The sequence below is a fragment of the Molothrus aeneus genome, chromosome 3, assembly GCF_037042795.1.
Source record: "Molothrus aeneus isolate 106 chromosome 3, BPBGC_Maene_1.0, whole genome shotgun sequence".
NCBI classification, from domain to species: Eukaryota; Metazoa; Chordata; class Aves; order Passeriformes; family Icteridae; genus Molothrus; species Molothrus aeneus.
The window spans coordinates 41,553,483-41,570,223 of record NC_089648.1 but is presented as its reverse complement, the minus strand read 5'-3'; the positions used below and the strand labels follow the sequence as shown (position 1 = coordinate 41,570,223).

General features: G+C 40.8%; 1 protein-coding gene across 1 annotated transcript in view; it reads right to left on the bottom strand.

Annotated features, from left to right (window-relative positions):
• Positions 1-5,665: 5,665 nt before the first annotated feature.
• The window catches only part of DISC1 (DISC1 scaffold protein), a 190,739-nt gene continuing 179,663 nt past the window's right edge, over positions 5,666-16,741 (bottom strand). The window contains exons 13-14 of the mRNA XM_066546761.1: positions 16,380-16,496; positions 5,666-8,388 (exon numbers count right to left, since the gene is read on the bottom strand). Of these exons, the coding sequence (XP_066402858.1) occupies positions 8,239-8,388; positions 16,380-16,496 (267 nt within the window). The 3' untranslated portion in view covers positions 5,666-8,238. The remainder of the gene's footprint in view (positions 8,389-16,379; positions 16,497-16,741) is intronic.

Genomic DNA, 16,741 nt, shown 5'->3' with positions numbered 1-16,741 from the left:
AGGATCACAAAAATTAGAGAGGCACGTGGGTTTCATCCTAGCATTAGTGAAGCAAGAATCACCAGAAAGTTCACCTTGCACAGCCTTGACAGCATACAATGTTTTTATTTTAAGGGCATTGGTAAAATTTACTGGAGACTCAGACATTCTCAAAATCACTGATGTGCTTAAAAGCCCTAAGGGACCAGGACCTCTGCCCTTTAATCTACCTTCAGCACCGGGCAGCACTTCTAATTGCTAATTTGGAGATAGTTTGGAGTCACCTATAAGGCATGAGAGGTTCATCCCTCCTCTTTCTCTAAAGCCTTTAATGATCACTAACTGAGCTGCACAGTAATCACCCAGGACTGATGTGTTAACTCCAGCTGAGGCTGGTGCAGTGCTGAAAGCCCCTGCTCACACGGCCCAGCTTTGGTAGGGTCAGCTGGAGACCCAGGCTATCCTTGACTTTTGAATTTGCTTTTGTTGTATCTCCAGGCAGATGAGTTTGCTCTCCCCCTACAAAGATGGGAAGGAAGGTGTGTGAATGTGCTGCTGGAGCTGATAATCCCCTGTGAGATCCTGGGCTCTCTAGTTCAGGCATGTGTGGTGCTGACAGGGTCCTGTAGCTCTTCCTGTGATTCTGTGATGAGATTAACTCCTCTGGGGGAGCTGCTGGGGCAGGCCCCTGCCTGCCCAAAATGTGCCTTTTGCCTCCTACTTCTACCAGTGGAACTAAACTTTCTTGCCTGTCTGGTGGTGTTCTGCCAGTGCCTTTTGCAGTGATAGGGAGAAGATTAGTAGACACTTTAGGTGTGGGGGTTAGAGAAAAATGGCTCTGCTCTCTGCCTGGCTGGTCTCAACCTCTCAAGAAGCAGATGTGTGTGAGGCTTGGATGAAAACAGCTCTCTTTGACCCAAGCCCTGGGGGTCCTCGATCCCTGATGAGCACGCCTGCCTCCCCTGAGCACCAGGCTGTTGGCAGGCTTTGACCCGAAGGAGTGAGGGAAAAGCATCTGGGCTCTGTTTACCCTCTGGGATGGAGGATGTGTGCGAGGAGGGGGACGTGCCCGTGCACATGTGCTGTGTGCAGGAGTGAGCGCTGCCACCACCACCCCTGTCCCAGAGCTGATGTGCCAGCCCCTGGCAGAGGCAGGATGCTGTGCTGGGAGATCAAAGAGGAAAGCTGAAATGATGACTACCAGCAGTGGGCAAAAAGCCTTGAATTCCAGCATGAAGTTTGCTCCTTTCTTTCCAATCAGTGCACCACTAAGGGCATGCATAAATCATATGTTAAAGGTGTTAGAGGGCTGAATGTGGAGCACATGTGTTTGCCTGAGCCTTTACCTCAGGGTGGACTGACTGGAGAAAAGTTAAGCACTCCGGGAGCTCCTGACCATAAGACATCAGACACTTTGGTTAGTTTGGTCAATTTAGGCTGTCTGTGCAGAGGAATTAGGAATATTTTCTACTGATTCAACCCCTAGAGCTAAATTACGTCTCCCATAATCCAGTGACCATTAATGGTTTGAGGTAAAACTTGAAGCTTACTAATATGTCTTGCAAAAGATAGGCAGGTTCTGTTACCAATTTATGGGGGAAGTGAATAAAAAAATCCCTGAATGATTGTTCTGCTGACCTCAATATATCTTGTAGGAAGAACTTCCTAAAACCCAAGAATGAAGGCTGCAGAACAGGAGACATTAACCAGGTGATTTAATTCTCCTTCAGAACACAACATTGCTCAATGGGTTTTGGTTTGGTTTTATTTCCCCTTTTTTCTCCCACCTTAGTAAACCCAATCAATATTACATTTCTAATTCAGGATAATAGAAAACCCCACACATAGAAGGAAACAAAGCTGGCGATGCCTTATTGTTCCCATGTCATAACCAGGGAGTATTACTGTGCTGGAAGAGCTGCTCTGTGCTGCTGCCTTCAGTTCATGAGACTAGAGAGGAGTTCCAAGGGCAGTTGGGTGTTTGGTACAGCTATAGCTTATGGTCATTCAAGGAATTTAGGGTACTTGATGAGAAGACTGAGAAGAAACATTTCCCATCAGGATTAATGGAGAGAGGCTGGTTTCACTTGCTACAGTTCATTATAGAAAATTAGCAATGACAAATCACGTATGGCCGTCAGAGGCAAGGTGCTCTTTTCACCTTTTCTTTCTGATTTAACAAATCCAAGCAGCACTACATTGATCAGCACAAACAGCCAAGACAAGCAGTGCCTGATGGCTTGGTGTTGGTTGAGTTTCTTTGGGTTTCCTCTGTTGCAGAGGATGACGAGCAATGGTGCCAGGGGCTGTGCTGCCTCTCAGGCTGGAGGGCTGTCCAGGTGCTGTGGCACTGCCTCTGCTCCTGGGGCACCATGTCTGGTGGTTCTGCACCATGGCACGTGTCCCTACCTCCTGAGCCTATTTAACCTGCCTGCACGTGGGAGGGAAGATATCTGGCTCATAAGCCTCGGCTTCTCCCTAGCCAGGCTGTGAAGCATTTTGTAATAGCTTCAGTCTGCTTCCTGGGGAAGATTTACAGGAAAGCCTTCCCTAGCATTTGGTTTCACTTGCCCTTTTGAGCTAAGGTCAAGACCAGAGAATGGGTAAATAGGCCTTCCCAACTTGCTGACATCCAGTTGTTCTGTCCTCCAATTCTGCTCTGAGCTAAGCACAATTTTATGAAAGCATTTCTTTTTCTGTGCCTTATTTTTTTTTTAAGCTAGTAAGGAAAATGCATATATTTAAGGTAAAGCCCTGTGACTATTCTTCAGTTCTACAGGTACCATATAGGCTGTATAAAACTGAATTGTGGTGTTTTCTGTGTCAAGTGCATTACATCTGGGATGCAGAAGGGCTTTATTCACAGTTTCTGGAGGAAAAAAAATTCAGTGGATAATTACTCTCCCTGCTAAAAATATTTTTTTTTTCCTTTTATGTTTTGTGATTTCTGCTAGATGAAACAACCAGTAGGCAAATCTTTCTCCATGTAAGTACTAAAGGACATGAGTGGGTCACATTTTGGGCTTTAGTTGGCAAGCTATCTGTGCTGAATTTTGCTGGTCTTACAATTTACATTAGTTTGTGCTAACCTCAAAGAGGTTCTTGTGCCTCTTTTTCTGATACCTCACTTGCTTTTACTTTGTGGGGGCACAGCAGAGTTGTCAGTGCTTGTCTGTACTGTGTACAGATGCAATGCCATGTTCTTGCTTTTCAGGGCTGCCCATCTAAGTGAGGAAAATAGCTGGGTCAACCAGTCAGCTGCTGCTCCAGGAGCTCATGTTATTGAAATTAAAGGAATAAACTGTGATGCAGCCCTGAAGGTTCTACCTGTAGAGCTGTGCATGGTTCCCTGCTGCTGCTCCTGAGCATTGCCCTGGAACTGCTACTACAGGGAAACATGAGAGTGGGCACAAAACTCTAGGTTTTGGGATTGAGCTGATAGACAAAATCTTAAGCCTACTTTGACAAGAAAACAGAGAGGTCTTTCCTTTGGAGTTTCAAAGTCTCAGTGTCAGAGAAGTAATAAATTCAAGGTAATATTCTTGTAAATTGGATGGCCACTGTGAAAAGGTCTCTTAATTTTCCATTTCTCCAGTGAGATCTATCATGTGTCTCCTACCTGTGCCTGACTAGTTTAATGTTTTCTCTCTCTTGCCACTTAGTGGTTGGTTTTATTTTAAACAATTTATTCAACTTTGCAGGTGATTACAAGAACAAATAGTCTTGTGTTGTAGTTATGTGTCTTTGACAATGCCCCAACAACCCCTTCCCAAAGACCACATATCTCTTCTAGATAAGGAAAAGGGAAAGTGTGGCTGAATACCATGCATGTGCAGAATTCAAACATTTCCTTACTCACTCAACCCCAGATGTTCTTTTCCCAGACCTCATATCCAAGTCTTCATTAGAAATTTGAGATAAATGCTTTACAGTGGCTGCTGGCTTGGCAGCTTTTCAGGTTCAGGCAGAATCTCCTTTATTCACAGGCCCTTTCTTCTTCTTATTTTTTAATGCTTCTCCAGAAGCTTGTATTATCATCTTTAGCAGTGCAGAAAAATATTCAGTATTTTAGAGCTGCTTTGTAGCATGGTAATCTCTGAGACTTAAAAAAAAAATCTCTTGGTCCCAGCCTCATTTTTAATAGGATAGTAAACTAAGAGGATACATGAGGATTATTCTAATCTCACCCTGGAGCTCTCTCCAGCACTACTGCCTATCTGGGACTCATTATTGAACTGCCTTCTCCAATGCTCTAGAAAACAGGCACTTATCTTGATTTAACAAGTAATGATAGCAAAAGCCTGAGCTGTCATGCTTTAGAAATAATGGATTAGCTAATTGATTGTGAAAAGCAATATTAGGCTGGAGCTGAACACCCTTTGGAGTGCTCTCTTCTCCTTGCTTCAGTCTTTAGTCCCTTGAGAGCATGTTTGTACACTGAGGGGGGGTGTATTCAACAAAATCAACCACTCTACTCATGTGTAAAGCACATGAAAGGGACTGCTAAAGGTGAGCTACTTTTCCTCATCTTGCAGCTCTCCTGGAGCAGTTCACTGTGTGTGCTCTGGAGGAGCAAGGGAGCTGGTCTGGAAGGGTCTGGAACACAAATTTGATGAGGAGCAGCTGAGGGATATGGGGGTGTTCAGCCTGGAGAAAAGGAGGCTCAGGAGGGACCATATCACTCTCTACAACTGCTTGGAGGCTGTAGCCAGGTGGGGGTTGGCCTCTTCTCCCAGGTAACAAGTAACAGGACCAAGAGGGAATCCTCTCATTAACCAGGGGAGGTTAATGTTAGATATCAAGAAAAAATTCTTCACTGAAAGGGCTGTCAAGCATTGGATCAGTCTGCACAGGGACGTGGTGGTGTCACCAGTGCTGGAAGTATTTAAAAGATGTGTTGATGTGGCACTTATGGATGTATTGTAGTGGTGTACTTTCTTGACAGTGTTGGGTGAATGGTTGGGCTCAGACTTAAGGTCTTAACCTAAATTATTTTATTATTCTGTTGCTGTGGCAGAAGAAAACACACAAAGCCTTATTTGCCTATTTGTCTTTAAACCTTTTGGGTCTGGGCTTTAAACCACTTGGGTCTATGGATAGCATGATCTGGGCAGGAAAGGAACTTCTTTCTGGAGATTTTTGTTGTTTGCAGGTGGTGGGAGACCAGTCTGCCCAGAAGTGAGAATTCTAGCAACAATGTATGAAAGTGGTTCTTGGGACACCATACACACTCTGCTACCTCTCATCGTGGCAATGAATGTGTGTAAGAGCATAACTTTGGCCTCGGATATTGCTGTAGCCAAGGCACAGTCGTGCTGCTCTTCCTTCAGCCCTTATCCATGGGTGAGGAACTGAGGCAGGGCAGGCAGGACTTAGCTGCACACCATGACTGAGTCAAGCTGGGACCTAAGTGCAGGTTTTACCTGTCTGTACAGTTCACTGTGTGATACTTATTTCTCCCTCTCATACTGAGAAGAACTACATGTTGCTCTCAGGCTTTAGTCTTGAATATGTCTTTAGACTGTTTTCAAAAGACATAACAGGCTAGCCCAAGCAGATGAATAACTGCTGTCAGCAGCACAATAATAGTCACACACATGGTTTCTTTCTCCTTTTCTTTCCTCCATTCGCTGTGATGAAGCTTCTAAAATGCTCTACACTGCACAGAATGCAAACAGACATTGGGTTAGTTAAAAACATACTTCTCTTTATTTGAAAATTTTCTATTCACAGATAAAAGGCAGCTGATACATTGCATAGTAGACCTTTTTTTTAAAGTATGCTTATTATCACATGTGTCTCAGAAAAGGGATGGTTACTGGCTCTAACTTCCCACAACAAACAATGAAGTTAATGGAACAATAAATTAAAGGAGTAGTAGTAGTCCATGTTACATATAAAATAGATGTTAACAGATACAAACATAACATCAATGATGACTGATTCAGTTTCCCTTCTCCTTAGAAATTCAGTGTCTTATTAGAGTGGTTGCCTAAACTGAGTTTTTATTAAGATGCAGTAGTGCTCTGAAGCTTTGAAACACAAAAGCCATACAATTTTTTAAATTGAATGGGAATGTCTTCAAGAAACCTTGCTAGTGGCAATGAGGGTGCTGTTCTCCTGCCCCTGTGATGGTTGGGTCCTATTCCTGTTGTTGAGCCCTTGCTGCTGCAAGGAGACAGACCTGAGGCTTCAGCTGTAGCTGATCCTGGCTCTAAGGCACTTCTAGGGCCTAACAACTTTACATTGCAGGCACTAAGTATTCAAAGGACAAAACTCTGCAGGGTGGGAGAGTGGGGTGTCATGAAACCTTAGTTTAGTGTACTGGCCATCATCCCTGGGACTGTTCTAAGGGTCCAATATAAATGCTCCTTGCTGGAAATGCAGTACCTGGGCCCTCTGTGGTATTGAACCCCAGGCAGCTTCTATGGGTGTTAAAGAAACAGTTTTAAGAGCTATCTTAACAGTTTCAAGAGTGTCTTGTCAGAGTGCTCTCTTTCCTCTTTACCTGAACTCATGTGGGTTTCCATGAGTGCTTTCTGGCAGGCAGGTTTTGCTCTGGAGCTGTTCCTGTGCGTGGGCTCAATGTCAGGGTGCCACCTGCACTTGTCTCCTGCCCTGAGCTGGAGGCAAACACCTTGTTCATCTGTTATGAGGAGCTTCAGAAAGTGCCAGAGCTGTGGTGGGGAGGTAGGTATTGAAGAGGGATGTGGAGAGATAAACTTGTCAAGCAGAACAGCAAGAGATCTCCATTAGGGAACCAAGTAGCAGAGTCCATGCAAGCTGGAGCTCCAAGAGTCTTTACCACAATGTAAAGGGATGCTGGCCCATATATTACTCAGTGAGAAAAGTCAACCATGTTCTGAATTACAGGGCTGTAATGCAACCCTGAGGATCTGATGATGATAGAAACCACCTGAGCTCTCTGCCCTGCTTTGACAACCATATGCTCCTGGAGGCAATTATAATCCTGTTGTATGTCTCAGCTGCCTGGCACATTTTTTCCCCTCCCTCCTTCTGTACTCAACACTGAGGTAGAAGTTTCAACTAGCATTAAAACACACAAACAATGAACAGGATCTTAGTGGGAAAGTAGTCCAATGACCTTCAAAATTTGCAACAACACAATGTGGCTATAAAATGTAACTGAAGAAGAGTAATTCTAAAAATGACAGAAAGTATCAAAAAAGTACAGTATATATATTGCAAGACCTTTTCTATTGTATTTTTAAAAATTAAGATTTTTTTTTTAATTCTTCCTCTGCAACAGAATTTTTATGGTATCAGAGATATACTGGTATCAAAGTAGAAGTACAAATGAATTTTTGAAGACATTAACTCATTTGAACAATTCTCCAGTTGGCTTCAGCTGAGTATTGCTTTTATTTCCTATAAAAATACATGTTTAACTATGCATGTGTATATATATTGACATACACGTCTTGCAAAAAAATCTGCATTCCTTCTGAAGCTCACAAGGAAGATCAAAGTAATGGTAGCAATCTTTACAACAAGATTTAAATGACTTCTTGTTCATACAATATTTAAATATAAGCAACACAAATCATCAACATAGGATTTTTTTTTGTTGCTTTACAACCCCTGTAATACTAAAGAAAGTTTATATTAATACCTAAATAAATTGAGTTAAACAACTCCTATAGGGGCTGCTGTTAGTTACCTCCACTGTACTTAATACCACAGAGCAAATGAGATCCAAATTTCAGTTGAAAGAACACGGTTAGCTTTAATTTCACCCTATTGATTTAATTATTGGCAGGAATGTGAAAATACATTCAGTGTAAGAAAGCTGTTAAAGCCAAAGAGGGGAAAAAAAAGTTCTTATTATTCTTAGAGCTATTTTCCAAGAAATACTAGATGTTCCAGCTTTAATGTTGCATTTTAAATCAGGGAAAAAATCCATGAGTAGAGGAAGACAGTGTTTATGAGCCTTCAAGGAGAACACTTCACTGACATTAAAGGCAACTTTGCAGACTCACTTGAAATGTATCAATTTGTAATCTACACATTTACAGGAGCTGCTCTGCTCTGAAAGCTGTTTCCCAATCTGTGCCAAAACATATGAGGCTGCGTAGCACACTTCTGATGATAGACCTCCAGGCTCTGTTTCTCCATAATTGATTTAGTTATTAGTTATGCAGGGGAGAGAAGAGATCCCTGAGGCTTAGTAAAACAGTATTCAGTTACTAAAAGCAGCCCTTTGTGAATTAATGTCATCCTACCAGCTCTTTCTGCTCATTATTCCTTCAAGTCTTGTTTTCCTGGACACCAGCTGTCACAGAGGAAGTCTCCAGCCTTTTCTTCTCCTGCCTCCTTGGCTGACTGAAGTTGCACCAGCACGGTCTGGAGTGTCTTCTTCACCACCTGGATCTCCCTCTGCAGAGACTGTGCAAGCTTTATTAAGGAATATTCTATAGGTGATTGGCAGTCCCTTTTCTCTTTCCAAGTTATTAAGTACATTCTTGTTCTGCTGTTCACAACAGATGGCCATGGCTATCTAATTGTAGCTTCAACTTCTTCCAAATTGTTTGGATTAAATATTAATACATTTCTCACACTTGCTAGCAAAAGAAAAATGCAGGCAAACTCAAGTTCTCAAGTAGCATTATTTAGCAGTTTAAAAAAGGGAGGGGATGGGGGATACTGCTTGGATACTGCTCTCATGGGAAGAAAAGGAAGGAGACAAAAAATATTGTGTACCATGGAGGCAGCAGCACTAGGTGTGAGTTCCTGATGGATGGAGGGTAGAATTTTATGCCAAAGACACAGCCCAGGTGAAGGCAACAGGAGTAGTCTGAAACAAACCCAATTGACCGCAGCTTGTGTGGCATTAGTGACCTCAACATGTGCTATGCAAGGTGGGGTGGGAATCTAGGTAAGGAGCAAAATTAGCTTACAGCAGAGAAGTGTTTCTGCTACACTTACCTCCAGAAAGCTTTCATGTTAGCTGAATTATCATTATAATTATAGTGCAGAACACACAAACATAAAGCTATACAAGACTCCACAGGGAATGCTTTGAACAAGCTGAAAAGCAAAGAGGGCAGTAATGAGGTTGTACTGTCATGCATTAAAAGGAAGAAGGCCACCTGAAAATATCCAATAATTAGTATAAAATGCTTCATTTGGTTAAGAAAGAGTTTTCCACATTTCATTGTAGGGTTCCTGCAATGAATTCAGGAAGAAACTGATGGGGAATGGCTCAGCCTCTGAAAGAGACCTTCCACTTCCCTCTTTCCCAGCTCCACAGTGATGAGAGGGAGGGTGTCACATGGTGGCAACAAGGGGTGCAGACAAAGGCAGGACATTCACAGAGACAGCAACTACTGACATGTGCACAAGCCTTTAAGGGACTAGGCTTCCTTGGCAGTACAGCTTTTTGTGCTATGACTGGGAATAAGTTTGTACTACCAATCTACTAGGCTTTCGGCTGATAATCTTAAATCAGCAACACTATCTACTGTTGGAAGAAGTTCAAGCTCAATGAGACAACCAATTTTATTCTCTCTTCTATAGCTTACTTTGTGTGGAGAAGAAAGCAAGCAGAGGCAAGTCAGAGCCTGCTGAAATAGTAAACCAATGATCAAGTCTATGAACAAACTCGAGGGCCCATCCCATCCCACTGAGGCCTCCTGGACAGATATGGATGAAGGGCAAAGTCACCAAAAGACAGAAATTGGTTCATTTCTAGCAGTATGTTATCAAATTATGCCAGAATCTGACTTCAAGGGAAGTGAAACAGGATGACACTGAAACAACTCAGTTTCAAAAGTACAACACACAAAAATAATAATGCACAAGGACAGTCTGTCCTTTGCAGAGCTCAGACATTAGGAAATGTCGTTTTACTTGATCGCAATGTTAATGCACTGTCAAAAAGAAAGGATGGGCTCAGGTTATGGGACTGTAAAAACTGAGCTGCTACTTTTGAAAAATTGTGACTGGACCATGGTAAAGCTGTAACAACCACAGCTCTTTCAGGGAATCATTATTATGTCTTTGAAAAGTCTTGTCTGCTTTTGATTCTGTTATCAATTTCCCAAAACTTCATCTTTGTGTATTTACATGCATTTGCTATGATATTTTGCTCTTAATATGTTCATGCATTTTCTAATTTCTGGACAGCTCTGTTAATCTAAAGGGCTTCTGTCTCTGATTATGGGTAGTAGCAGTACACACAAAGCTTCTCCTATCCCGGGATCACAAAGCACTGCACAAGGACAAATTAATTATGCTTTGCATCTTCTCTGAAGTAAGAAATATGATTATCCTCTTCTAAGTCCTGGATTCTCCACCTCTCTGCAAATTAATCATAAGTCTCTACTGAAAACCTAACTGTTAAACATAAATCCTGCAAGCCATGAACACCATAAACCTTCTGAAGTTTAATTCTGATGTGTAGTCTCTGGCTACATGCTGTTACTTGTAATATCCCAGGCAACTACAAAATTCTTTTCAAGTAGAGAGAAAAAGCAAAATTGAAATGTTTCAGTGACAGTGGCTGAGAAACCTTAAAGGATGGAAGAAAATGAGGAAGACAGGAAAAAACCTGTCAGCCAACAGAAAGATGGAGCAACAAAAAAAGATGACTGCATAGTCTAAGTATAGCAAGTACCAATAACCTCATAAATAACACCACAATCATATGTAGACAAGTAACTGTCAAATGGGCCTTTATGGCTAAGACAAATATATGGTATATGGCAGAGCATGGCATCTCTATCCGGACACAGGTTACATCTAGAGAAACAGCTCCACCCATTTTAAAAATGAAAATAAACAGTTTTGCATGGGTCCACATGCGTATGTGTCCTTCATGCACAAATTCTCTATCCAGTGCTGCAAATATTGAGCCAGTATCCAAGGCAGGAGTGAAAACAAGTTCCAACTAGGAATATTTTCTGGTTCTGCGGTCTTCTTCTGAAAACTGAAAAAAACTCCACATGTCAAAAAAGCATTAAATTAAAGTACTTGGGAACCAGTACAACCCATATTCAACAATGCTGCAGGTCTAACATTTTCTTGCTTTAAGCTTTTCACCTATTTAACTTTGTCTCTTTGAAAAACTTGAGCATCATCTCAGAGCCCATGATTTGCAAGCAGATAAAAAGCAGATCAAATTACTGTAGAGACTTATTTAAGCTTTGGAAAAAATGGGATCATTTTGCTCAAATGCAGCTTCTGATCTCTCAGCCCCAGATGTTCAGGGAAAAGAGACAAAAAGTAGATGTTATGGATCAGTTGCCTTCCTATAGGAAAGGTTAGAAACTGAGAGTACATGTTATAAGATAAAAGACATTGGAAGGACTATGAAGGACTACTACTGCTCTGAGATAAAGGCCAATGGGATTTTGGAAAGTAACTGCATTTTTTGGACATCTGAAGAAGAAATTAGTTCTTGAAGAACAGAAATAATCAAAAAGAGGTTTTTGTTTGTTCTTGTTTCTAACCTGGTTAACTATTCTGCGTGTTTCCAAAAGCCAAACTCTACAGTGCCTGCAGACAGAAGCTCAGCTCCATGTGTCACCACCTAAAATGCAAGTGTCACTTTTAACGCCAGGCACCAGCACCCTTGGAGAGGCTAAGCCAGATGGAAAATAGCTCTGTAGAAAAGGACCTTGGAGTCATGGTGGACAATAAACTGTACACCGGCAATGTGCCATGAGGCAAAGGTGCCTCCCAGGCTGGATTAACAAAAACACAGCCAGCAGGCAGAGGGAGATGATCCTTCCACCCTAATCAGCACTTTTAAGTTCCTATCTGGACGTTGTGGGTTCCACAATAAGAGAGGACTTACTGGAATGACTCCAGCACAGGACCAGTTTAATGGACTTGAGTATCCATCACATGAGGAGATGCTGAGACAGCTGGGACTCTTCAACCTGAAGAAAAGAAGGCTCACGGGATACTACCATTGTGTATAGCTGAAAGACAGGAATGAGGAAGAGGGAGCCAGACACTCTTCTGACTTTTTTTTGTCCACTGACAGAACAAGAAGCAACAGTGAGAAATTCCAAGATAGGAAATTGAATCTGAATACATGAAGACTTTTTTTTGTTTGAAGGTGGTCAAACACTGGACTGTGTTGCACAATCAGGTTGCGGAGTGTTCATCCTTGGGGATATTCAAAATCTGACTGGACAACATCCTGGGCAACCTCCTCTAAGTGACCCTGCTTGAGCAAGGAGTTGGACCAGATGATCTCAAAAGGTCATTTCCAGTTAAATAATTCTTTGATTGTGTGTGCTACATGCCAAAGGACCAGTGAAGAGCCAAGACAATTCAGTAAGTCTTTTGAATGACCTGGGTTTTGGCCTTTTTGAAGAGCATCCTTGGGAGCAAGGAAAAGATACTAAGTAAGTCCCTGCTGTTTCTGTGTGGTGTCACAGCAAGAGAGTAAAATGACCTTTGGAAATCCATCATTTCTCCTTACAAAATTCAGGGGTACTTGCAGTAGTGCAACCAATTAGAATTTTCTCAATTACCCCCTTGATTACTGTTGCCCTCCTTCACATCTATGTATGTTATTTCTATAAACTAAGATAATACCCCTCCCATGCAAAACCCAAAATATTCCCACAAAAACTACTAAACCAAAAACTGCAACAGAATGATTGCTACATATTGAAAAATGGAACCCCTGCAAAACCCAAAATACTCCCCCAAAAACTACTAGACAAAAACCAGAAACAGAATGACAGCTACATACTGAAAAACAGAACCCTTCAGTGGTCTGAATATCAGCTAATTTGAAATTGCTTGCTCCAACAGAAAGTGGAAGGCAAAGAAATTGCAGGACCTGGGTGGAAATACACTGACATACCTTATCAGAGCATAAAATATAGAAGTGGAACCATGTTCTCTGTGTGACACACCGTAGGAAGACCTCACCCTCCTGTCATCTGAAATAAAATCAAAGAGGGTGCCATTGCCACCTCTAACTCTTGGAGGATTCCAAAATCTCTTAAAGGTTCACCCAGAGTGAGATTCCCCACTGAGCTACAGACAGGGCTAAAGTTTACATGATTCTGTTGAAAACCTGCTCTGGTGCAAAACAAGACTGGTGTGGGAGCCTGCTGCAGGATAAAGGTGAATGATTAAACTTCTCAGGTCATTTTGCTAACCTATGTTTAGGTACAAAATTCTGCTTTCAGAATAACTGATTAAAATGCCCATTTTAGGGCAAGGAAAGAAGATTGTTTTTGTAATAATACTACAGCTAGGTTTTCTTCCAACAAAGCATTTTCACCAAGAGGAACTATTACATGCATTCAAATTGTCTATCAAAATGTAACTACTCATTAAGAACAAAAAATGACTGTGAAATTGCAATATAGGCTCCATTTAATTTTAGTGGGAATTCCAGGCCTTTACTGTTAGGAAAGTAACACCTCTCATCAGCTCTGCAGACACCATAATGAGTCACCTCTCATCCTTTGGTTTTTCCAATTAATGATGTGGCCTGTTTTCATACACTCATTAATGATCAACCATAACTGAGTATTTTGCAGGTTTATTTGGTTATACTACATAGGATTTAGCAAATATGTCGTAGTGCTACAGAGAACTTTAACATCCACTCCCATGCCCCTATGGTTTGATGCTGTTTACAAAGAAGGGCAGTTTAATGGTTTTTATGAAAGATTTCAACAATAAATTAGAATTGCAAGTGGGTCTGTGCCTATACTCAGGGCCAAGAAATATCACTGGATTTCTCCTTTGTTCAAGTTGTGCTGCCACTTATGATGAGCAGCATGGTTGATTTAAGTGTGCTATGCCATCAAAACAGAGAATGAAAAACAATGACATCTGGGTTTTTTCTTCCAATACAAACTTAATTATTAATCAAAGCTATGACACACACTAAATACTGGAAAATGGCTCAAGAGCATCAGGAATTTATTTTTCTCAGTGGAGTCTTTAGGAGTCTTTTAATAATCAGACCACGGGACTTATTTACATCTGTGCAGCTCCCAGTTAGATTTTTGACCTAATACATTTTGTAACATTTATGTGTAAGGCAGTTTTTAGGGAGAAATATGGGAATGGTGAAAATAACCTGTGAATGGACTTGGAAAAATTTATCCTGCTTTCATTACTATTTCAGGTCTTTAGGCTCCTGTTCTCAAAGTCCTCCAGATTTTAATGATAACTGCATGATTGTCCAGTATCTGTGATAGGAAATTGTTTTATCTAAAATCAAACAGATTACCATGCAAACAACAGATTCATCTATTAAATAAATTCCTCTACTGAGGCTAATTGCTGTCTCTTAGCTTAGTGCTAGTTCCTGCAATGCAGGCAAGTTACCAATGAGTGAAAGCTAATTTTATAGGCACTGAGCAGTCTTTATATAAAAAAAAAAACCCAATCTACAGGTCTGTAGCACTGTGGTAGCTATTTTTCTCATTCCTTTTTGAAGTACAACACAGTGATTATATGTACCAGATGGTAACATTTTATGCACATTGACCTGGACTACCTCTGAAAAAGCAACTTAATGTTAATAAGGGGTAGCTGAATTGCTGAACTGCTTCTTTGTACATCTCTGTTTTTTAAACATGGTTTCTTATTTTGTGACTAATGGTCTTGCTAGGACCAGGATATCACATACTGTGCATTTCTGTATTTAGATAACATGAGCTGAATTTCACTGATAGAGGAAGTCAGATCTCTATCAGAAAAATGTGGCTTAAAATGAGACTAATCTACAACTCTCCTGAAATTTACAATTACTAATTTTATTTTTTAACTAACTCTTGCAGTGTCAACAGCTGTGAAGAAACAGGCTCACTCCATAGAACATAAGAAACACTACTATTTCACATATATGTAGTGTACTATCTTCTGGAGACAAAAATGAAGTTTTCTGGCTTATTTCACATTACCTAGTAAAGTTTAGGTAATCAGTCACAGATGTGACTGTTCAGTTTGAATATTAACTTAAGTCCCCTGCAAAGCACCTATAACTTCAACCCTCAGTGTTCTGTAAGGGCCACTGAGAAAGCTCATTTGAGAGTAAATACATGCACGGGAGAAAGGAATTGGATGCTCTGCACACACACACATGAGACACACCCATACAGCTCTGAGAATAATGCACTGGAGAAACACAACTGCAACCAAGCCTGAACACTGCAAGTATAATGAAAAGAATTTTGAATAATCTTTCTGTATATTGTGTGTATATGGAAATGCTTAGAAAAGAAACATTTACAGTGACAAATTACTGACTGGATTTCTCTCCTCCAACCCAAATCCCCTTCCCCCAGCACCATTCCTCCTTCCCTCTGCCCCTTGCACTGTATCCTTCTCCTACCTTTAAAGAAACCAAGTTTCTAGAATACGAATTCTACAACGACTTGTTAGATGCCCAATTACTTAAATTACTTAAAATACGGTGGTATTTCCACACACTATTTATTCTCCTTTCTCTAAACTATCCTCTGTAGGACTTTCCACCTTCTCTTAGCAGGAACTGAATCCTTTCTAGCACCATCACCACCCCTACTCACATTCAGATGTCTCCAAGGGCTCCTCTGCTAATCTCTGCACTTTGAACATATCTCTCTTTCTTTGTGATCCTCTCGACTGCCACCTCTTCTCTACTAAAACCTAACCAGCTCAGTACTCTCATCTTCCTCAGCTTCACTGGTTCTTGTTTTCTTTGCCCTTTCTTAGAAGAACAAAATCCCTTTTATGAAAGTTTTTCCTACGACAGTTACAAATGAAACAAAACTTCATGTTCTTAAATTTTGAAAGAAATGGCCAAGGAATTTCTCATAAAGGTTAAGCAATCTTCAGAAAAACTGACAGATAAAGCATAGAAAGAGATAAGTAAGAGGGCATAAGACAAGATCTCATCTGTTTACTTGCACTGGAGTGTTAGAGGCAGATTATCATGTGTAGGATGACATATGATGCATCTGTTGCCCATTTTTTTAAAAAAGAAAAAACCCCAAACTACAGGTGACAATATACACAGTCTGAGTCAATAATGCAGCATCTAATTCAGCTAAATCATGTGGAAATGCAGGTGCATGGACACTCATATCCATGCAGCTTTTGGTGTGCTATGTATTTAATTATATGAGCATTACCAACAAAAGGATTTTAACAGTAAAATAAAGGCTTTTCAGTACCCAATCGTAATTTACAAAGAACTAACTTCTGTTTAAATCAATTTTTTTAAAAATATGCATTATAGGAAAACTTACTACACAAAAATGCCCATTTCAGCAAGACAATAATTTCTCCCATTCTTAATGCATCTAACCTACACTAAGAACTAGCACTCCACACCAATCTGACAGGCAAGTACCTCATGTGCATACTTACAGAGATTGATACGTATCCATAGCTATAGAGAAAAGGATATGAATAACTCCTTCATCAACTCTGCAGGCGGAACTTTGCAATTGATCTTCCAGATGCACCAATTTCTCACTTATTGCTTCACATTTTTCTCCCAACTCTGCAGAAAATATGAAGAACTCCTACAGAAAGTTGAAAAATAAAAGAAAGCACGTTTGCTGCTGACTGCACTTTTCTACATCAAATTTGCATCAAATTAAAGGGAAAATAAAATACTAGTAAGGGAATATGACACTTTGCAGCGTAAAGACATTGCCTAAAAGCAAATTCCCATTAGAGAGACGAAAAGCTGTTTCTATATAATAAATCGGTGATTAATCTGAAATGGAATGAGCTTGTGGTCTCAGTCTCCTTCCCAGCAGAAAAG